This window comes from Polypterus senegalus, chromosome 13 (genome assembly GCF_016835505.1).
Source record: "Polypterus senegalus isolate Bchr_013 chromosome 13, ASM1683550v1, whole genome shotgun sequence".
Taxonomy (NCBI): domain Eukaryota; kingdom Metazoa; phylum Chordata; class Cladistia; order Polypteriformes; family Polypteridae; genus Polypterus; species Polypterus senegalus.
In genome coordinates this window covers 135,311,938-135,336,834 of record NC_053166.1, presented here as the reverse complement: position 1 = coordinate 135,336,834, position 24,897 = coordinate 135,311,938, and the positions used below count along the sequence as shown (strand labels likewise).

General features: G+C 40.4%; 1 protein-coding gene across 4 annotated transcripts in view; it reads right to left on the bottom strand.

Moving 5' to 3' along the window:
* The window catches only part of sdk1a (sidekick cell adhesion molecule 1a), a 1,556,037-nt gene that overhangs the window by 178,248 nt on the left and 1,352,892 nt on the right, over window positions 1-24,897 (bottom strand). For 3 of the 4 annotated variants that reach the window (XM_039774120.1, XM_039774121.1, XM_039774122.1), the window contains 3 exons: window positions 24,439-24,676; window positions 12,675-12,790; window positions 7,778-7,967 (listed from right to left, as the gene is read on the bottom strand). In XM_039774120.1, coding sequence (XP_039630054.1) covers window positions 7,778-7,967; window positions 12,675-12,790; window positions 24,439-24,676 — 544 coding nt within the window. Of the gene's footprint in view, window positions 1-7,777; window positions 7,968-12,674; window positions 12,791-12,873; window positions 12,880-24,438; window positions 24,677-24,897 lie in introns of those variants that run through there. The other variant, XM_039774123.1, reaches the window with a different exon arrangement.

Below are 24,897 nucleotides of genomic sequence, written 5' to 3'. Positions count from 1 at the left end.
TGGGCCACAAAAGACTTTACTGTTGAGAAGGTTGGACAGTCTGAAAGCTGATGGATATTTAAATATGAAGTAACCAATCAGGCTATTGATAATCATATTGACATACTTTGTAATCTAGTTCATTTCATGTAAAGAAGTACATTTAGCATAATTCACCATATTTTAAGGGATATGAAAACTTTCCAGAAGACAGACAGAGACATGAACAGTAAGTGCAGAGGAGAAAAAGAGGAGGCCCTATAATACCATCTGCATTTGAATGTCTGTCTCACTCTTATTGTATAATCCATCCATCATCCAAACACAGGGTCACTGGGATCTGCTGGAGCCAATTACCGCCAACACAGGAACAAATTCCAGGCAGGGTGCCAGCCCGCAGCAGGGCACACACACTAGGATCACCAATACACCTAAACTGCATGCCTTTGGGCGGAAACTGGAGCACCCAGAGGAAACCCACACAGACACGGGGTGAACATACAAACTCCACTCAGGGAGGACGCAGGAAGCGAACCCGGGTCTCTTAACTGTGAGGCAGCAGCACTACCACTGTGCCACCATGCCGCCCTCTTGTATAATTTATCTGTTAATGAAGTATCCTCAAATGTTTAACTGTTCTTCTTGATTAAGTGTAAAACTTTGCTAGACTTGGAAAGAATTAGAATGCTTAATTCTATTGATCAAATCAGTTCTGTCTGTCGTTACTCTGTTTTTTTGGGTACTGTGAAAACTGCACTCATTTTAGAAATACAGGGGTTAGAGAGATGTGCCTGTTTGAGCTCTTACAGGTGTGACACCTCCACGCTGGGAGGACTGTGGGAGCCAGTCTATCCAGAGCATTACTTCCCCTGGAGTGCTAGATGGCAGCCCCCCTGGGTTGCAGCGGTGCCTAGTACTCCTTCAGGGTTTCATGGGAATTGGACTTTGGTGCTGCCTTGTTAGGATCCATGTATGCCACCAGGGCGTGCTGTAGCTGCTGCTGAACCCGCCACACCTGGAAGCGCTAGCAGAAACAGGTCATCAAACACCTGGAGCACTTCCAGGTGAGTTACAAAAGGAGCCAGGAGCCACTAGTCGGGGAGCCAGAGTCGGGAGGAGGGAGACAAAGCTTGCTGAGGAGGAGTGAAGGAGAAAAAGGAAAAGGAAAAGGAAAGGAATTGTTTTTTTATTGTGTTTGGGACTGTGTGGAGCTTGTGGGAACGGGGAAGGCATTGCCCACAAGGTAAAAGAAAATAAAAAGCTTTTGTCTGCTTTGAACCCATGTCCTATGCCTGTCAGTGTCAGGGCTGGCCTTTACACAGGGTACAGGTGAGGTCATCTTGGTGTCATGCAGAGGGACTCTCAGATGAAGTGTTAACAATGGAAAGTTGGCTGGCAACTCTTAGGAGTGACAAACCAAGAGAAACCTACCATTGTGACTCATACATCATTCAAAATATGAAGGAACAAACAAGGCTGCTGGTTTTCCCCTCCATGAACGTATTGAAACAATTACCCAAGCAGTGCTAGAACTGCACAAATGGTTACACCGAAAATCTGCACTTGTCAACAATTAACACTAGAATTACCAAAGCCTACGAAAAAACTCGTAAACCTGGCCCACCTTAAATCCCTTCGCACCTCTCCGTCAGCGTCTTTTGTCTTGTAAGCGTGCCGATCAAGACAAGCAGCAAGCAGCCTACTATTCCATCCCCCCACCGCCACAAATCGGGCACAAAATTCTCCCAACTCGAGCCTTGATTATCTTGGAGTGAAGATTTAAGGTTTCTACTTCTATTACTTTAAGTATTTAAGACTATTCAGCTTACTTAAATAAATGTTATCCAGCAGGTTTGTTGCTAAATAAAAGCAAAATAATTTCCATTTAAGGTTTTTTTGTCTACTTTTTGCATATTCATTCTGCTGAACACCAGCATTGCCCACTGAAGAACTAGATGATGACTGTACTGAGGTTAGGTATCTATATATAAATGTTTATACTACATTGCATGTTGGTAGTGAAAGGCACATTTTAATGTAAGTTAAATATTATACATAATATATATATATATATATATATATATATATATATATATATATATATATATATACATATATATATATATATATATATATATATATATATATATATATATATATATATATATATATATATATATATATATACACACGTTTGCCAACTGGCCGACCAACCACAAGTGTTACCTAGTTGGTAACCACCTAATAATCAGAGTGGCCTCATCTCAGGCACTGACGTCTGAGGTTCAATCCTTGTAAGGAGATACAAAAGTGTGTACACCTGATGAGCTCCAATAAGGGTGAAACACGTGTCGTGTACTCTTTGTATTATTTGGCAGTCACTGTATCACAATAAATATATAACACTTTGTACCATATTTCTCTCATCTGATTATTTGCAACATGCTTACTGAAGGGATGTGTATAAGGCCCAAGTATATCCTGTGTTCAATAAAGAACACAATCCATAGGAGCCTGCTGGAGACAGTGTGATCCTCTGTTTGGGACAAAGGAAGCCCCCAGAAAGAAGTTAACATCATGTGTCAAAAGTGGAGTCATAGGGTACACAGTAGAAAAATTGGCATGGGTTTGCTTTTCAGGCTTAGAAATCCAGGTGGGCAGTGAATCCTGATTGCCACCTTCAATAAAGAGTGATAGAAGATGGGTACAAAAAGGTAGACCCCCCAACCACAGCAAGACAAGGGCCAGCAACTGCATTTATGTAAACCATTCAAGGTGAAGAGAAACACACTGGAGGGTATAAATCCCAATAATGGCAACTGTTCTTTCTTGGAAAATCAAGTAAAGAGGTTAGGAGCACGCACTGATACAGCACGTTGCTGCACCCACCACACAACAAACCAACTCAGGATCCAGATTAGGACCCGAGTGCAGCCATTGCAACGGGTGACACCTCAGCACCACACTAGTTCACATGGAGTGGAACCAGTGTGAGGTTTTTTTTATGGTGGCTGGAGTGCCAATTTTGCCACCAACCTCCAAGTTTTTCCCTGCAGGTTGGAGGGCCTACATGCAGGGCTGGATGCAGATTAACGTCATACCCAGGATGGAACAATTGCAGGTTAAGGGCCTTGCTCAAGGGCAAAACAGAGCAGAGTCCCTTTTGGCATTTATGGCATTTGAACCGGCAACCTTCCGATTGCTAGTGCAGATACCTAGCATCAGACCAACCACTCCGCCCATAGGTAAAAAATGGGTGATATAAATTCATATAATTTACAAAGTGAAAACAGATAAGATACCCTAAGATTTAATTGGACGCCATACTAAAACCCTGAACTTTGTAACAACAGAGAAGGTGCTGAATTATTGTGTTTAGCTACTCTTTCATGGATGCCCATTTTTGGTTCATTCTCAGAAAATTTTATCCTGCATTCCAACATGGGATACTTGTATGAAAACGTGGTGCCAAGTTGCTGGACTTTTTTCCTGTGTCAGTCAGCCTGTTCTGGTCGCTGTGTTTTATATTGTACTGGGGTTTTAGCATTTCTCTTATTGTTATTTATTTGAATACTCTTCTAATCTCGGATGTCATCTTGTGTTGTTTTGTATTGGATTCTTGCCTAAGCTACTAAGTGGAATCTGATAGTGTCGGCTGCGAAAGGCACTATAGATTAATTGATTGATACTGTGGACAAACACAGACGCGGCATCACACACTGAGCAGAGGGTCACAGGTGGCTTAAGGAATGTCATTGCCAAGAATGACTGAAAGAACTCCGGAGGGCTTCACTGAAACTTTAAATCAAATAGATTATGTCAATCCAAATCAATACTCAATTCCAAACTCTGACTGCAATACCAGAAGCCATAAGCAGCAATTTCAGAGGTGCAGGTTGAAAACAGAAAATGGGAAAAAAAAAATAAATGCATTCCATTCTAAATGCCAGAGAATAATTGACCTGGCTGTGTCTAGAGCTTCAGACACGGAATGAAGTCCTTTAAAAGACATCAGATAAAAGGCAGCTGCTACCAAATTGCACTGCGAAAACTGTTATTTGATTTGCACCGTCTACAAAATGTGTGTGTGTTTTGCAATTGCCTATAGCATTAAGGAGTCCGTAAAGCAGATAACAGCTAAAGAAAATATCAATCTGCGTAAAGGAAAATATGAAGAGCAGGACACACCAAGAACTAACCTCAAGGACAAACTATGAGCCGTTTATGTCAGTACTTTCACTTCACAGCAATGCTACATTTGAGTTGAACGACCTGTGCTTCACCCCGCCATTTAGTTATGAGGTTGTACATTTCAGAGCTGAGGTTGGGTTCAGTTGCGTTCTTTAGTCCAATTTACCGTTAAACTAATGGCACCTTTACATGTATTTCATTTTGAGCATCATTATAAATTTCCCCAGTTGTCCAACTTGTTTAGGTAGATATGAACACACCAATCACACTCTAGTGTGGACCAAAACAGCCCAACCAAGACCCTTTAGAAGTGGTGGTCTCAGTGCAGTGCCAAATGGAGGGAAAGAGGGAAAAAAGGGACAAAAAACAGAGAATGACAGGCAGAAGGTGAGAGAAGGGAGCACTTTCTATGCTGTATGAGCTGGTGAGGTCACAATCAGCAGCTGCTTATGACTATGTGGAAGTGTTTATAGAAATGTGTACTTCTTTGTTTTAAGAAACAATTTTTTTTCAAGATCTATTCGTCAATTTTTTATTGCATTCTGCACTACAAACATCTAAGGATGTTTTCCGGGTGTGATTACTTGTTGATTACTTGTTTGTTACCACATATAGGAACTCTAGTACTCATTTACAAATGAGTCACTGGACTTTTTTAAATTAACAAATAAATAAATGAAATAAAATTTAAGAAAGAAAAAAAAAGCTATTTCAATGTGATTTTCTCATTCCAGTGCGGTTTTATATTCAGAAATGAAGTGGCTGCATAATCAACAAATGACCAACGAAACAGGGCAGCAGTGGGGGCTTTGAAGGAAGATTCATTCTGGAAAAGAAAGTAGCTGAAGGGAATTTAGAAACTGTGGCTCGTGACATAATTAAAATTTTACACTGAAGAAGAATTTGAAAATTAGGAGACAATAGCATCAGATATAAAGGCACTGCATAGAGTTAGGTCATGAGTGAAGATCCTCAAGGTTCTGTCCTTGGACCTTTGTTTTTTGTAATGCATTAATGATGTAAATTCTGGTATACATAGGAAACTCGTGAAAGTTGAGGAAAACATTGAAATATCTATCTATCTATCTATCTATCAATTATATATAGTGCCTTTCATTTCTATCTATCTATCAATTATATATCGTGCCTTTCACATCTATCTATCTATTGTATATAGTGCCTTTTATATCTATATATCTATTATCTATAGTGCCTTACACATCTGTCTATCTATTATATACAGTGCCTTTCACATCTATCTATCTATTATATACCTATACCTTTCATGTCTATCTATCTATCTATCTATTGTATAGTTAAATTTTTTACCTGTCTTGTACTTGTGCCGTATTGTTGTGTATGCTGCACCATGATCCTGGGGAACATTATTTCATGCCACTGTATACTTTGTGGCCACCAGATGGCGCTCCTTCTGCCCAAACCATGACACAGACACAATTTTGCCACACAGCACACATTTATTTACATGGGAATTGCTTTTTTGCTTGCTCCCCACAACACAGCACAGTTCCAAACCACCAAAGTACAATAGAACTCAGTCCTTTCTTTATTTTGTTTCTTCCTCTTGTGCACTCGCTCTCTTTCTTTCCTCCTTCTCCTTCTCCTTCTCTTTCTCCTTCTCCTATGGCAAGTTTCATCCCCTTCCTCCTGACTCTGGCTCTCCAAATGGAGTGAGGCGGCTCCTTTTATGCAGCTCCTGGGATTGCTCCAGGTGGCTCATCAGTGTTCCTTGGAATCACTCCCAGGTGTGGCGGAAGTCTGAAGTAGGGCTCTGCAGCTCCCCCTGGTGGCCCCCATGGAACCCAACAGGGCTATTCTAAACTCCAAGTCTCCTGAAGCCCTGAGGGAATCCGTGGAGCCACAGCAACTCATGGGGGCAGCCGTCTAGTGATCAGGGTGGGTAGTGTCCTGTACACATCTGCTTCCCCTGTCCTAGTATATCAACCTTCCAGCCAGGCAAGGGCCATGGCCATTCATCACAACTGCAATATGGTGTATAGATGGTATGATGCTTGATGTGGCACTTGACTTATAGCAGACAAGAGCAAAGTGTTACAGGCAGGTAAAAGGTACATAAATACATGAACTGAACTGAACTAGAAAAGGGAACCTCAGAAATGGGTTTAGAAATTAATGTTGCAACAACATCATTATTTATAATGAGTTTCCCAACCTGTGGGCCATGGACCATAACATCATTGCAGGTGGAACGCGGCCAACCCCCAGACAAAACCTCACCCCTCCTCAATGCTTCAACCATTGTCCTTGATTCACAGTGGCAGCGTGGCAAGCTGGTAGCAGCCAATCCTGGACGATTTTCCTAACCCCAACTGTGATAACCGTGCTTGCAGCAAAGAGGAAAGTCATTGACGATCGCACTTGATTCATCTAACTCTCTGACGCTCTTGTGAATACACTGGACACCTCCTGCTTTGCTGATTGCACTTGATTCCCCAAGGAGGACCACCCCATTTCTCCCTGCTCAGATAAATGCACTAAACTCATGTTGGATTGTGAATACACTGGGTTGTGACACCAGAAAGGTTAGGAAATTGGGAAATACTGGTGTATTTAATATGTAGAAGAAATTAAAAATGTAAATAACATATTAAGTTACATTTATCAAAATTGTGGAATATAAATCAAGGGCTGTTACGGTCCTACTATGTTGTGCTACTGAGAAAAGAAGTTCTACAAAACAGGGTAACAGCGCTAGAATGTGCGCAAAGAAGAGCAACCAAGTGCATCCTGGGACTTGAGTGCATTCCCTACTCTGACAGGCTGAAAACATTAAACCTCCTTAGTCTTGAGCAGAGAAGACTGTGAGGATCTACTGTGAGTCTTTGGAATTCTAAACCACATTGACAATACTGAGCCAGCAGCGTCATTTCAGTTAAAGAGTGAACGGCAGACTCAAGGGCGCCACTAGAAATCAAGGGGAGGAGAATTCAAGAATTTAAATGGCAGTAAGGATCACTTTTTCACACAAGGGGGTTGCAGTAAGTACGTAAAGTACCGAATTATGTAGTTGAAGAAGAAACTTTTACAACAATTAAAATGTAATCTGGATGACATTTTGGAGTAACATAGCAATTAGTTAACCAAATGAGCTTGATGAACTGAATGGACTTCTCTCTTTTGTCAAAATTCTTACATTTTTTATGTTCCTGTTTGCTATACTGGGTAAAATTGGAACATGGTTGGATTAAAAAAAACATTGATTTAAGGATGAGGCAGATTTGTGGTCAGAAAAACATGTATAGGGTCTTAAAAACCAGAGGGTAAGGTTTATTGAAGTTAGTGAATAAGAGTAACACGGACAAGTTCAGGAAAGCCACAAGAGTTTGCTTGAATATTGTGATTAATTATAAAAAAACAGGCATTTGATGTGTAAATAAACAGTAGAGTAGTACCACCGGTTAAGAGAGATGTGGGTAAGGTAAGAATGGGGACAGATATGATGCTGCAGAAGTACTGCATTTCAGCTGACATTACCATAACTTGTATTGTTATGACCGAGTTACTTACCCCCGATTTGTTACACAGAGTAGGCAAAAAATTGAAGAAGATGCAAATACAGACTCACCATCATCTTTGGTCCTTTCAAGAACAGAGGGTGAGCTGGGCACACCATCGCCGATTCGCGTGAAAGCTAGCACTTGAATTTCATACTCCACATATTTACGGAGATTTCTGAGTAGGGCCGACTGCGTGAGGTTTCCTTTCACTATGTGGGTCAGTGGATCCCCTCCAAGATCTTTTTCTTTGTAGAGCACCTGCGTAGTAAACACATACAAAAAAAGAGCTCAGCCTTTAGCTCCATTATAGATTTACAGTGCCTTGAAAAAGTATTCATGTTTCCGTTACACGATTGTCATAACCAGGGATTTTGATCAATTTGACTGGCATTATTTAATTGTAAATAAAATGCTCTTTTTCATAGTGCTGTCCAAAAAAGAAAGAAAATTAATTTTAAAAATGATGTTCTTGATTGCTTTGTAAGGATTGTAATAAAATTAATAAAAAAAAAAAAAAAAAGAGAATGTGAACTGTCTCTTCAAGATTGGCTTGGCTGTCCGTGATAAGTTGTCAACATAAGTTGAGACTGAGGAACAAAGCATTATGTATAATCAAAACACAAACAACTGTATGGGAAGTAAACATTTATGTATTTAAAGATCAAAGAATCTGCAATGAACAAGTACCAAGGTCCAATAAATATTCTATCTAATACAAAAAAAAAAAAAAAAATGATGTTCTAAAAACCAAAATGTCGACAGTTTTCAAGTATACACCCTTCCTCCCATTCAGTACTTGGTTGAACCCCCTCTAGCAGCTTTTATAGCAAATACTCTTTTTGAATAATTTTCTATCAATTTGTAAAGTAAGATTTGTCCATTCCCGCCTGTGTAAATTTGTTCAGTTCATGTCAGTTGATTTGGTGAGTGGCAGTAGACAGTAACTTTTAGGTCTTGCTATAGATGATGAATGGGGTTAAGACAAGAACTGCCACTAGTCTACTCAAGAACGTCCATTTTCTTTGTTCAAAGCCACTTTGGGTCATTGTCCTGTTGAAACAGAAATTTCCTCCCCAGGTTAAGCGTTCTGGCAGAGGGGAGCAGGTTTTCCTCCAGAAGGTGTCAGTATTGTGCAACCTTTGTCTTTTCATCCTTTCTAACAGATTGTCAGTCCCAACTGCTGAAAAGCATTTCCATAATGTAATGCTGCCACCGCCACATTTTCACTGTGAGATTGGGGATACCTGACTCATGAGCAGTCCTAAGCCCTATTTACACTTACTATGTAAAGCCTGTGCACAGACCACAACACAAAGCACACGCGCTGTCAGTATAAATGCTGTTATACTTGTGGTAGCCCATTTGACTGCCGCATTCATATTTTCATAGTCAGTAGGTGGCAGGGTTTCGTCAGTTTCGCAAATTTAACAATTTCATGGTAAAGAAAGTGAATTGTTTACATGATTATTCAGCAGAAAATACCTTTGCACAATGAGACTGCTGATGGAAGAAGAGTTCTGGCTGTTGTTACTGGTTTTAAGAGGAAAACAGGAGAAAAAGGTATTATGAACGTGGGTTTTATAGTACTAAAGAGATTCAAAATCACCTCTACAATACCCAATTGTGGGGGATTTACAATTACTATTACCATGGAGTGTATCCTGATGTCCTGGCTAAATTGTCCACTACGCCTTGGTCATTCTGACCCCCTAATCATGCCCTGTCTCTAATTGGCTAAATATTTCTTCACCATCTATCAGCAAAAAGTGTGGTGAGAGTACTGAAGCAGAATGGCTGCTGTCACATCATCCAGGTAGACGCTGCACATTAGTAGTGATTGAAATGGCTCCCCACTCACTGTGAAAAGCATATCGAGTACCGGGAAAAGCGATATATAAATGTAATGAATTATTATTATTATTAAACCCTGGCTAGGTATAACGGCAAATGCAGGATCTTCATAAAATAAAAGGTTTATTTCACAAAAAGGATAGATAGATAGATAGATAGATAGATAGATAGATAGATAGATAGATAGATAGAGCCATTTCATGCGTCAGTTTCACTTTCCGTGTCAACATATGATGACCGATTCACATCACCATCATTATCACTCAGTCCTAGCAATGCTTCAGTTTATTCTTAAACTACCTTTATATCTTCTCATTTGTCTTTGTGTTTTCGTTCGAGGCTCACTCTCACTCATGAACATTAATGAGTTACCATAAAGCAGCAGACAGCATAGAAGTATTCATGCTTTTTTGCAGCATGTTGTTATTTTGCCCACTAGATGGCTCCAGAATACTTTTCCCAAGAGTTGTTCAGGGTTAACACTGTAAAATGCATCATTAAACATCAGCCCGAGCCTGACTCGTGATTAACCATTCTAGCATAGAATTCCTAGCCTGAGTCACACTCGGGGTTAACACCAAGGAGATTAAGAATCCAGTATGCTTAGATTACCAGGTGTCTTTCTGTCTTAGTCTCTGGCCTGGCTTGGTCTGTGTTTCCAGCCTGTTGTCTGCACAGGGCAGAAGATATGGCCTCTCCTTAGGATGGAAAATAGCAGAGAGAGTATTGCCCTGCCTGAAGCAGAGATATTTTGCCTTTCTCTTATCCCTTAATTTAAGTGCAGTCTTGTCATACTTGACATACTCCTTGGTCAGGTAGACTCAACTCCTATTTTAGTCCGGTCATGGACGGTTGATGTACTGTCACTCACTTTCTCCAGTTTCAAAGGATGCACAAATGTAGCTTTGGGCACACAAGAAAGAAAGGATACATAGGTAATTAAATCATTAACTGCCTTCTCAAACCTGTTAACACTTTAAAAGTCATCAATTTTACACCACCGTGCCATTCTAGGCTATGCTGACCTGTTATTGTCTTTCCTTGCAGCCCACCTGTATTCCCCCAGGCTAGCTGACAAATCAGTTTTCAAGATTTTATCTATACCAGTTTTAACACGTTGTAAGTACAATTGGCTTCTAAAGTACATGTTTTATCATATTATTATTGAATCACCCTCATGACATGCCACATGATAGATAGATAGATAGATAGATAGATAGATAGATAGATAGATAGATAGATAGATAGATAGATAGATAGATAGATAGATAGATAGATACTTTTAAATCTAAAATCAGTGAAAGCTGCTCCGCACAGTGTATTCCAAGCTCTCTCCCACCTCCTATTCTTCATACTATAGGCACCATGTTGTTGCTAAAAGAGAAATGGCAGCAGATCAGCAGAGCTTTAAGTTGGCATATTTGTAACCTGCTATTCTAAGCCTGCTAAAATATTGCAAAAGCTACCAATATCTAAAACAGCAGGGTAAAGTAATGAATAAATACATGGCAAAAGATGACTGTCCTTTCTAATATTTAGTGTCCAGCATATTCTTTCTTGAGGCAGATGTTCTTCACTGACTAAAGGACCCGTTAAACACTTTCTTATTTTGTCTTGGAGAAGTCAGTGTGCTCAGCTAATAGGCAGAGTGACGCAGCAGCTAACAACTGGGGCTAGAGTCTGGAAGGCTGTAATTTATAAATAGTTCTTTTGACTCTCCAAGTTAGTCATTATGAGGTACTCAACATGTAGAGATTGTCCACAGGAACTTAGACAATATAACTTTTTCCACATAAAGGTGAAGACAATACATAAAATTGTGCTTGACTCAATTAATGATATATCATTTTAGGCTAATGCTTCTTTATCTGTTTGCTGTCTCGCTCCAGTCAGTAACACACTAAAGTAAATTTATTACAAGGGACATAGCCCATAATGCCCCAAATTCTTCTACTGCAACTGACTCAAACAGGCTATTAAAAAGCACAAGTCTACCCACTTGATGCAACAAAGGATTCAATATCATTGTGCTGCATCAGCAATACTTTTTTATTCTATGAATCAAAGATGCAATTGTCCACTTTTCATTACAGCAGAGAATGATTTTATTGTCACTTTCCTGCTGACTCTACTGGAATGAGCAGTAATGCTTTAATGCCAGAATAGGAAATGTGCCATTAATGCATTTCCACACCATTTTAGAAGCTACAGGTTGCTTTATTTAAAAGAAGCTTATTTCTGGCTTTCTAAACTTTGTATCAGTTGTATTTTGAGTTGGTAGTGTGGGCCTGTGATACTGGCAGACTACAGACAAAGATGTCACAAAGTAAATTGCTTACTATACTTGCTTCCTTCTTCCATCTTCAAACATGTGATTTGGATAATAACGACATTGCATTCAAGTCTGTAGGTAAATGTGTGTGTGCGAGTGTGGGCCTCCATCATCCAAAGAGGGACATCCCACCAGCAGGCAGGTCAAGTAAGCCTTGGTGTTTCTGGATGAAAACCCAGGGAAGAGGGAGAGAGAGAGAGAGAGAGAAGAGAAGCTCTCAGAAGGGGTGGAGCTTTCCTATAAAGAGGGTGTGAGCGAACGAGTGAGCAAGTGAGCGATTGAACAAGTGAGTGAGAGAGAGATGATTGAGCTCTTAAATAGCAGGACTTCAGAAACACGCTCCTCTGCTTAAATCCATTACCCTGAGGGCATGGCTTCTGGCAGTCTCAGGAAGGGTCCTGCCTTGGATCAGCTCATGGTAGTCCATTAATTGCCGGGCACAGTAATATCCTCTCACCCATACACATATACCAATCCATCTTTTGGATGTGAGCACCTGGAGTAAATCTACACAAACATGGGAGGAATTTCTACATAGACAACGACTGGATTAGGATTAGAATCCAGGTTCCAGAAGCCATGAAGCAGCAGTGCTGTTGTCTGCACTATTACAATACAATACAATTTAATTTTGTATAGCTCAAAATTACACAAGAAGTGCCACAATGGGCTTTAACAGGCCCTATTGTACTGCCTACATACATTTCTGATATTTAAACTGCTAAAATATGGATGGACTACAGGACAGGTTGCAGTGATTTGCAGAGTCACTTGAGGTTTACCTTATATCCCAGGATGTTTCCGTTCTGTTCTTGTTCAGGAACTGGTCCCCATGTAACTAATATTCGGGTTGAGCTCACCGCTTCAGCAGTCACATTCTCTGGTGCCCCAGATGGAACTACAGAGTAAAAAGAGAAATTATTTAGAATGAAATTCCACAAAGAGGTTAATGCACTTCTAGTTACAATCAGGACACCACACAGCAGGAAAGGTCCAAGTGATGTAGGTTGATGAACTTGCTCATGAAACACCTAAATGCAGACAATCCCCAGAGCTCATTCTCCTGGAGACATTTCAGGAACGGCATACAAGCCAGCTGTAGCTTTTCAGCACCACATGGTTCAGCTTTCATTAGACATCTGCCAGCTATACTTCTAAGCGAAAGGATCCTGGTGTGCCTGCATGTGATTATTTTTATGGCCGGGGCTTAGAGTGTAAAATGATAATTGCATGTGAAATGAAGTTCTCGGCAGCTCCTCAATCAAATTGTCTCCTTTTGTGATTATTACTGATGAAGCTAATGGAATGAAATGAGATTATTAAAATCAGATAAAAATCCTCTTCTTTGGAGAGGCCTGCTCTTGTTCTTAAAATATTACACACTTAGGTGGCATGGGATGAACAAGCATATTTCCATAAAAGTGAAGCCCAGATGTTCATAAGCTCCAGTTTGGCACTGTACAAAACACTCTACCCAGAATGCTTCAGTTTGACTTCAATCTGTCTTGCAAGGATGTATGTTTTCTTTGCATACATTTTGTTTCTGAAACGAACATGAATACAGGAAAGTGGTGGGCATGGCTTCATCCAATGCCAGCCCTCAAAACCAAATAAAACCTTTGAGTCAAGCTGTCAGATAAAGAATATATTCATTTAAACAGCAGACAGAGGATAGCAAGAGTGAGGTTAAAACATAAATAATAAAATATATAAGCCTAGAGGTGAGCTGACTATCTGCAAAGCATTTCTACTTTTCCCTAGTGTCTATGTCTATCATAAAGTCCTGAGACCACCAGACTGCATCATACTGTGGAGGTACCTGCATCTTCTGCATCTCTCTGAGATCAGCTTTAAAGAGTAGAAATTACGACTGCTCCATATGTCAGTCCATAGCAGTCTGGAATGCCTAATGACCTGATCTTATGAAGGGGGATTAGCCAGTATGTTGCACCAAGGTCTGGGAGGGTCGGGTATAGGGCAAAACTGGCCCGAGTTTCTAAAATAATGAGATTTTCTCACTCATTTGGTAATTATTGGTAGTTATTTTTTAAATGAACTATTAACAAAATATAAAAGGGGATAGATGCCACATGGGGTGTGTTGTTACACTGAGTTCTCAAGGTTGTCCAGTAGAACAGCAAGTGTCAGTTAGAAGATCACATTGCTCTCAACTCTCCAGCAAGGCAGACAAAGAAAAGTTTTTTCTAGGAGACACAAACCAAAATGCCCCACATTCCTCTACAGCAACCGACTCAAACAGGCTATTAAAAAGTACAGGTCTGCCACCTTGATACAAGAGACCTTTACCTTTCTTTATTTTCAGATATTGTATGATGGACAATGTATCTCACTATGTATCTCATTATTGTTTGGCCGGTAATTAAGGAAAAAAGAAATAATTAAGGGGTCTGAGTCTAAAATAGTTAATTAAAATGAAGGCAAAAGAGTTAGCAGCAAATACAGTAGATACTGATAATGAAAACTGTTAGAATGAAAACCAGACCAGAGCTGAAGACCCTTGATATTAGGTCATGTTTTCACAGATTTTTTCGTTTTAAAACTTCATAAGTTTTGGCTCAGGATTTTTTGAAGCAATAAGGTGACAGTTGGGGCACATTGATAGAAAGTGATAGCGTTCTTCCCTCTGACCCCTCTTTTTCCCTTCTATCATGTAGGAGGTAGTATAGGGGCATAAGTCCACAAATGCAAAAAATCAATAAAGCACTCCATCCCACCCCTCTCCCACCTTCTATACCTAAGTTGAGCTTATTCTTAAAACTATAACGAATCAAAACATGATGGCTAAGGGAGCAGGAAAGGAGCACTTAAAACATTTTTGCACCACCTCACGAGAAGTTAAGCAAAATGACAACTTTTATTGGGTAACTAGAAAGATTAAAATATGCAAGCTTTCAAGGCAACTCAGGCCCCTTCTTCAGATTGGTCCAAATTTGAGCCATCCATTTTTGGCCCACATGGATGCCCAGAAATGCACAGGCCATTGCCACTAATTGGATTAGACTATTTCCATATTCAGGTCTCTTCATATTAAAATCTGTTGAAAAATTTAGTTTTGAGTTGATGTCTTTTTCCTCTCCTTATTTTCTTAACCTTAGGGCTTTGGATACTAATTTTAATATTAGGGTTAGGTTATGGGGTATTGTTTTTAAGATTAGGGCCTGAGTTGCCTCAAAAGCTTGCATATTATAATAATTCTAGTTAGCCAATAAAAGATGTCATTTTGCTTAACTTCTTGGCTAACACAGTACAACACCCTAGTACTGCTCCATATCATAAAATTCATGCTGATAACACCCAGGCTTAGGAATGCAGTCAGTGACCACAAGGCCATGGACTTAAAAAGATGGTGGTCTTCCTTCCCCAAACCCCTGTCTCCAGCCAGAACCAGCCTACATACAAACTGAAGTGCGTTATTCATCCAAACGCTGATGTTTATTTGTATTTATAGGACATCAAGCCTAATTTAATAACTTCATTGCGCTAGCTGAGTAGACGGCATGCGCTACATAATTTACACAGCAATAATTTGCATTGGGATTAGTGTGCTTTACATGATGAGCTGGCAATTGTGGATAATACAAAGGCCTATATATGCTTTGCAGTCAATAATAAACTCAAATAAAGTATAACCTGGTGATAAAATGCTCTGCATTGGCAAATAATATGATCATTGTTGGGCTGCCTCCCTATAAACCATATCCACATGTTTGATCATAAAGAAACTGTCCCACTTAAAGCCAAAGAAATAATGCAGCACTGGCTGAGGCGCCATATACGAGGGGCAGTCAAAATGTTCCCAGAATTGTGAGTGAGAGATCAGATTATGCACACATTGTTGTGGAGGGGAGCGCAACACTTTGCCACTAGCGTGTCTGAAGCTGATTTCCCCAGTTTGCACATTAAATGATGTTAGCACGTTGCTCGCCGAATGACATCTAACTCAAACAGTAATTAAAACAATACTAAGTGCCGAAAACCAATCCAGACCTGTTGTAACTGGTCTATAGACATTCTGTGCTCCCCTCCACAACAATGTGTGCGTAATCTGATCTCTCCCTCTCCCGCTAGCTTTCTGACTGCCCCTCGTACAGTACTGCAGTTGTTGGGCCGGGCTCTAAACAGCCATGAGGTGTACCTGACCAGCCCTGAAGAGCAACAAACAATAACATTACATCCATCAAAATGATCTCTGCTTCAATTCAACCAACCAATATAGGCCAAAACACAAACTCTAAACAGTTTTGAAAACATAACTAGAGAAGACTTTCAAAATAATAATTACCTTTACTTATTTTGCTGAGATCTTTACCCAAGGGCCCTTACAACATCAGAGATGCACTTGGTTATATTTCTTTTCATTTTCCAATTGGAGCACCAGCAGGTGAAGTGACTTGCTCATGGCCATAGTGTGTCAGCAGTGGGATTTGAACCCACAATCTCACATTCTGAAGTCCTAAGCATTAACCACTACACCCCACTGCAACCCTATAAGGTGAGGAACCAGTCATTCGACCTTCTGGTTTGCTTTTCTCATCACACATTTATTAATAAAATCATGAAAGTCTAAGTTAGTCAGTTTACTCTCTATGGCTGTGAAGGGAGCTACTTCAGATTAAAGTTACCATATTTCTCGGGCCAGAAAAAGAGGACATACAATCGTTAAAGACTGCAGGTGTGGTTTCTCCATATAAGAGCAGGGTGGTGAGTGCTTGTAATTACTCCAGTAATGTGTGCTGCAACCGTTGCGGGTTCATCCGATACTTGTTGAGAATAATATGATAGATAGATAGATAGATAGATAGATAGATAGATAGATAGATAGATAGATAGATAGATAGATAGATAGATAGATAGATAGATAGATACTTTATTACTTGAAAACAAAGGAGTAAACTGGTGGGGAATGATGGGCCACAGTGTGACAAGCGTGGACAAACTGTTAGTTTTGTCCGATATGCCTGCATGCTCAGATAAGTGCCTATAAAGAGGACATTTCTGGGGAAACCCGGGCGTATGGTAACCCTACTTCAAATGCATTTGTGTTATCCATGTTCACAGCTCATTTTTACCCGTTCAGGGGGTCCTAAATCCTTACCACCACACCACACTACACAGCGTCCGAGGCTCAATTAGTTTAATTTTCTTGAGGCCGCCCTCCGACTGGTGCCCAAAATGCCCATTTGGAGATTCTCGTATGTGTGCACTGCAGAGATACCGTTGGTAAAGAAAACAGAAACTATGAAAACTCTAATTCTGCAAATAAAAGTAACTTGACAAACACGAAAAATGAACTGTAATAAATAGCACCAACATAAGGAAATTGAAATACAATTAACAAAATCAATATCAGTTTATGTTTTACTAAGATTAAGCATGAGTCATTAGTTTATAAGTTAATTTATTTGGAGCATTAGATGTCATCAGTGTGGGTGTTCATTTCTCACCGCAGGCAGAATCGTAGCTTGGAAAGGCAGGGTTTAACCTCAATTTCAAGTTTTTTTTTTGTTTGCCCTAACTAAAATAGAAACAAAAGTGAGTCTTTGTGATTAAAACAGAAAAAAAAGCTAATTAAAAAGGAAACTAAAAATAACCTTGGCGCAGTGACCCTCCAGGCATCCTTAAGCACAAGCAGTTTGTTCCTGACAATGTCGTAAAACGAAACCCTTACCTGTGCCCCTTATGTGCCCCCTCCATTCACTAACCCCCCACCCTCCCCGGCCTTAACCAGTGAGTGCTCCTCTAGCACCCTCTCAGCACATTTAGGGACTCCCTTCCTCCAGGGTGACTATGTCAACGTCAGTCATTTTGGTGGGCTGCAGTGGCTGCAGGTTTTCATTCTGGACACTTTCCTAATTAGTAACAAATGGCTGCTGTTAATGGAACATGCTTCGCTTGCCTTTATGTTAATTGATTTGCTTTATAACATTTAGAATCATTAATCATTTCTTTTTTTTCCTTAACCAGCAGCTAAATAATAATGAGATGCAAATTAAAGCCAATAGATGCCAGCTAACTTGATCCCATTTACACCCCCGTGTCCATCACACATTATCTATTCATCTATCCATCCATTATCCAACCCGCTATATCCTAACTACAGGGTCACGGGGGTGTGCTGGAGTCAATCCCAGCCAACACAGGGCGCAAGGCAGGAAACAAACCCCGGGCAGGGTGCTATCCCACTGCAGGGCGCGCACACACACACCAAGCACACACTAGGGACAATTTAGAATCGCCAATGCACGTAACCTGCATGTTTTTGGACTGTGGGAGGAAACCCATGCAGACACGGGGAGAACATGCAAACTCCACGCAGGGAGGACCCGGGAAGCAAACCCGGGTCCCCTAACTGCGAGACAGCAGCGCTACCCACTGCGCCACCGTGCCACCCCACATTATCGATTGTAAGAAAATTTTGAAAAGAAAGAACTAAAGGCCCGATACATATTGGCATGCTCTAGTCCACAAAAGATTTTAATGTTGCTCTCAGAAAATGAAAATAAACCATTAGAGAAATGTCTAGTGTGGTAGAACAACATCAGCAAAAAGTCACAAAATTAAATAAATTCAATAGTTTTACGTTAGATTAAGAAATTGGTTTATTGGTGGCTCGCTTTGCATCTCATCAGACTCAGAATCAGTATTCACTTTATTGGCCAGGGACACTAATGTGTGCTAGGAATTTGTCTTGATAGTAATGGCGCAGCATACAAGGACAACACAAAACGCAATGTTGCTTGGCCGCTGTTTGAGGAGAAAAAGGTGGGCATTCAGGAGTTGTAAATCATAAATAAGCAAGTTAATAAAGTAAAACAAGCATGTTCCAGCAGTAGCAATAGTAATGGTTAATAATTAAGAAAGTGAAAAGCCCCAGTCACTTCAGCCCTCCGTGATCTGAGTTTGACGATGCTGATCCAGGGCCACCCCACGTTCAACATGAAGTGTTTATCCTTTGCAACTGACCTGAATCAGACAAGTTACGTCAGAATTCAGATCCATGGAGCAGAAATTCTCCATTGCCTGTAGGGTTTGTCCTGCTCCTCACTGCCCGGGTGTGGCCTTGGTGCCTGTCAAACCTTCACAATAACTAGCTTATTACTTCACATATCAATGGCTGTGATCTGCTCCAGCAGCCTGACACAACTTGCACCCTGAACTGTAGACAACAACTGTATTACAACAACAACTGTAGACAACAAGAGCTGTGCAATGATGACACATTCAGTCAAGAGTAGGTGCTGTGGTGGATTGCCGGCATTTTACTCCGGTCCTCACCCCCTGGCCGCTTGGAGGAGCTCTCCCGAGAGCATATACGGGCCCCGAATTCCAGCAGGGCCTCATGGACTATGTAGTTTTTATACACAGCCATGCTGGATACCTTGGGGGCCACTGGGAGTCGCTGAGGCCAATGGACTCATTTGGGCACCATGACCCGGAAGTTCGTCACAGGAAGAGCGACGGGCTTCCGGGGTGAAGAAAAGTACTGTTTACCCTGACCCGGAAGGAATAAAGACTTGTGGAACTGTTGGGCAGAAAGACTTCCGGGTCAGGGGGAATAAAAGGACTCTGGGAACTCCCAGACAACGAGCTGAGCTGGGTGGTAGGAGGGCAACGCGTCTGGGAGTGGTGGATTGTGATTGTTACTGATTTATTATTGTGATTGATGAATATAGTGGAGTGGAGGGTGCTTGGTGCACATTATTATAATAAATATAATTATTGTAGCACTTTTACCAGGTGTTTGGTGTGGTACCTGAGGGTTCAAGGGAGCACTACTGCCCCCTACTGCGACAGTGCAAAATGCCAGAGTGCTTTTATCAATAAGAAAATGTTCCAAAAAGTGTAGTGCGGTCTTCTAATAAATACATAAGCCATGATAAATAATCCCATTGCTCTGTGATGTAGTTAAAATCCAATAAATAGAAGTAATAAAAACCCAAGGATAAAATCCATCAGAATTGACGTGTCTCCTTCATAGTGCCCCTCTCTCACTCTCACTACCATCTGTCCCGCTCATCCTGGGTATACACAGTGGGGCAGAGACACCCGTTAAAGTGGACCCTTTCTAACTCCACATCCTGGCCTGGCTTCCACTGAGATGGTCTGAGCCTGACTCCATCTTCCCATTGCCTCTGTTTGGGGTCTGCATGTTCCCTAGGTGTGCATGATCGCTCCGTCAGTCTAGCCCTGGTGTGCCTCTTACTCCGCTCCTTCATGGGGTTTCCCCAATTTTTTCTTCACTTACATTCAGCACCTGCACTTTCTCCTCAGTGGTTCTGTTGTCTGCTTTTCCTCATCAGCCTCTCTCGATTAGCTTAACTTCCTTTTTCAGTCTCCTTCTTGTCCTGCTTAGGCTATGTTTTATGCCTCCATGGCTGTGGTGTCCTAATGATGTTCAGTGGAGAGTCAATGAGGGAATTGGAACCAACTGCATTCTTACATGAAAGCTTGATTAGCCCCAATCTTCCCATTAAAAATCTCAGGGCCGCACGAACACACACACATTCCCACAGAGCCTGAGCCTCATCATTTTTATTTAAAACTGTGCGCATCACTGCTGACCCCTAGCACGTCTCATCACAGTGGCAGTATTCTGCACTCAATGGGAACAGTTTCAGAGTTTTTATAAAGGTATATGTCACCCAAAATGAAATTTGTAATATTTTTACTTATTTCATGTAGTTTGTAGCGATGGTTGAGAAAAAAAAATAATCTCATGTTTTCATACAGAATGGACAGAAAAAAATTTATGACATAATAGAAGAAAATAGGTGCTAATGCTACACAATGACAAACATTTAAAAATGTTCAGGGATAAAAGAACAAAAAAATGTTGCATAATCCCCATGTCAAGTAATCCAGCTATATGCAGAAAAAATGCAAAATGCATGCTTTTTTTGCTAAAATATTGTTAAACAGTTACTTCTGGAATAATCAGCGCACATCATAAACACAAGAATGAAGCGTCATTGCATCGACTTTTTAAAGTGAAGACTCGCCTCTTCCGTTCATTTGTTGGTCAAGAGTCCTGCATATGACTGAATCTCTAACACATGGATTATGTGACACGGGTAACGTGAGCTTTTCTTTTTTTTTCTTTATTCCATGGATGTTTTTCACCTCATTTGCTCATTTCCTAACTAGGAAAAGAAAATCCGAACACATTTCTCTAGTTTAAATGTCACTACACTGGTTACCTGTGTCATTAAGGATTGACTTTAAAATTCTGCTTATGGTTTATAAAGCCTTAAATAATCTCGCTCCATCTTATATATCGGAATGTCTGACACCTTATATTCCAAATCGTAACCTTAGATCTTCAAATGAGTGTCTCCTTAGAATTCCAAGAACAAAACTTAAAAGAAGTGGTGAGGCGGCCTTCTGCTGCTATGCACCTAAAATCGAATAGCCTGCCAATAGGAATTCGCCAGGCTGATACAGTAGAGCACTTTAAAACACTGCTGAAAACACATTACTTTAACATGGCCTTTTTATAACTTCACTTCTGTTAGGGGCTACAAAATGAAGACTATAAGAGGGAAAAAGGGTCACCTCATCACCCTACCGCGACAAAACAAGCTGTAAGGCACCAGCACTAACCACTTTGCCCCAGACATGTGGGTGTTTATGGGCAATGAAAAAAAAGACACTCAAATCAAATTAAAATAAGAATTCTGAAAACACTGACTCACACTTAGGTTAACTTATTAAAAATTCTGGATGCTCAATATATTGCTTCAAATGAAAAACTGCATGGTGAAAACTGAAAAATGATTACATATTTACTTGTCTGCTTATTAAAATTCAAATGCCCGAAACAGACAGAAAAGTATAAGCTTATGAAAAGGTCAAAATGCTTGATATCTAATATAAGCCAAAAAAACAAAAAATAATGGTCAAATTAACTCAAAGTGAGAAGAATGAAGTGAACACATTTTTTAATGTTCTAGTTAACATTGTCAAAGACATAAAAATTACACACTTGTCAGAAATCCACATTGATGAAAATTATAAAAGATAAAAAATGTTCACATTAAACCCAAATTTAATTGTTAGCCTGCTGTTTAAAATTCTTCATGTTTGATGTTTAACCAAACCAAACTGAGTGCCGTTATGAACAATGCTGCACATCCTCTCTCTGACACACCAACACTGAGGTTTTTACGCCAATAAATTATTCAGCAGAAGTGTGTCCAGAAATGAGACATGGGCTCCTTCATACCAACAGCAATACATCTGCATAATGCATCACTGGGGCTGGGACTGCCAGGACAGACGTTTTTTGTTTTTTTTTTCTTTGTTCAGATCAAAGTATGTGTGCATATCTATTTATTTATTAATTTAAGTATGTATGTATGTTTTTTATTTAAGGAACTTATGTAAAAAGTCAAATTATCTCCTGGGGACAAAGAGAAAGAAAGAAAGAAAGAAAGAAAACTATCTATCTATCTATTTATCTATCTATCTATCTATCTATCTATCTATCTATCTATCTATCTATCTATCTATCTATCTATCTATCTATCTATCTATCTATCTATCTATCTATCAACACTACAGTAAAAATCAATTAGAATGTTTTTAAAAATGTCCAGTTTTTGATGTACTGCTGGCATTTCATGTTTGCAGACACACATTTATTGCACGCAGGCATTTTGCTCGACCAAAACCAATAAGCACAGTGCTAAGATTTCAGAGGCTGTAGACACACAATGAATTTGGATTTAACAGATCACAGGGTTTTCTCAAAATATGTACTCATATGTCATCAGAGAGTTTGGCGGCATTACTAATTAATTGCTGTTTAAACAATGTGACTATAAGTAAACATATTTTTATGTCCTAAAGAATATCTAAGGAGTTTCTAAACCCACTGCAATTTCAATGAAAGGTGCAAGGCTACAACAAAATATTATTCATCTACACCCCGATTTCTTACTGAGAGACAATGCAGATTAATAAGAGAAACAGGACCCTGCGGAGTTCCATATTTAATTATCATCACTTAAAATATTTGCAACCAATGTAAATAATAATAATCATCTTCTTTTTTCGGCTGCTCCTGTTAGAGGTTGTGACAGTGGATCATCTTCTTCCATATCTTTCTGTCCTCTTCATCTTGTTCTATCACACCCATCACCTGCATGTCATCTCTCACCACATCCATAAACCTTCTCGTAGGCCTTCCTCTTTTCCTCTTCCCTGGCAGCTCCATCCTAAGCATCCTTTTCCCAATAGACCCAGCATCTCTCATCTGCACATGTCCAAAGCAACACAATCTCACCTCTCTGCCAACCTGAGCTGACCATCTAATATACTCGTTTCTAATCTCATCCATCCTCAACACACCCAATGCAAATCTTAGCATCTTTAACTCTGCCATAATGATAATAATGATATCTTTATTTAAAGAGCACCTTATCATACATTTACATGCAACTCAAGGTGCTTTCCAAAGAGTAATCAACAAAAACAATACAAATATACTATATTTTGTAATAAATTTACATATACTAAATAGAAAATCAACATGGGCTTTGTTAAACACTAGGAGAGAAAACACCCTTCACTCTTATAAGAAACAGGTTCATATTGCAAGAGCTAATTTACACACACACACACATATATATATATTTACACATACATATTGTAGCAACCTCTGCATCGGGTTCGAAAAGAAGAAATAAAACAGATGGATGAAGTAAAGCTCACAAAACAGTTTACTTGAACAGTAAAGAAGAAAAAAACCACATGGTTTTAACAGTGAAAAAAATGAACGTCTTTGACTTTGAACTATTTACAATCTCCTATATTTCTCTCTTATTCATCCTCCTGATAAACACCGTTGAAGAAAAGCAAAAACAGAAAAAGAAAAAGGCCAACTTCATAACCGCACAACACAACCTTCCAGCCCCTTCTCCAACCAACCTTTTGACCTTCCTCCCATCCTGGGTACCGCCTCCCCCTTTCCATGTCAATCATACCCCCACTCTCAGTCCTCCATGCTGTACTCTGCCCTCCTTCAATCGGATCAAAAAGTCACTCCAAAAGGCCTTCAACCTGGCTGGGACGCTACTATATATATGTGCCTCCTCCAGACCGAGAGGGGGCGTCCGTCCTGGTTATGCTGGAGGCCTCGGTTAAAGGGCTTGAAAGCCCAGCCCTGTAGGGACCCGTGGCCACCACCAGGCGGCGCCCCAGTGCCTGATTATCCCGGGAACCCGGCACTTCCGCCACACGGGGGTGTGTCCGCGGGAGATTGCTGGGAAGCAGCTGGAGCCCACCCTGGTTCCTATAAAAGGGGCCAGGAGAAAGAGAGGCACAGGACTGTGTGGCCTGGACATTGGGGGAATCGGTGCTGGAGATACTGGGGTTTGTGAGTGCACCAATTGTAAATATTGTGAAAATAAACGTGTGTTGGGTGGAACTATGTTGTCCGTCTGTGTGTGTCCGGGCCAGTGTTCACAATATATATGAATATACAGCATTGCGGGGAAATGCCCAGAATTTCTGCAGGTCACTTGCCTGATTCCCTTGTGCGTCCGTGCACCACTGCACTCCAGGGTCCAGCTCCAATGGAATTAAAGGCCTGAATCTGCAGCTGATATTCTGTCCACTCTTCCAGGCCTTCAAGAGTGATCTCCCGCTCCATCCGGTCGGTCACCTGCTCTGTGCGTACTTCACCCTGCAGGTCTGATCGGCACAGTTTGATCCGGTAGCCCACTGTCTCGGGGTTGCCGTTGTATTCAGAATCAGGTAGGGGCTAGAAGATAAACCAGAAAACATTTTTTTTTTTCTTACAGGACCTCAGGTGAAAACCTAATGGACTGCAGTTCCAGACAGTGATTAGAGTAGATGTTTTGGTAATTTGTTTCTGTTAGTGTAAATGTGTTCTTCTTAGAACTTATCCTAAGAGAATATCAAATCTAGAATCGAGAAAGGAAGACATTCCTAAAAAGAAGGCCCAAAAGCTTTTCACCCACC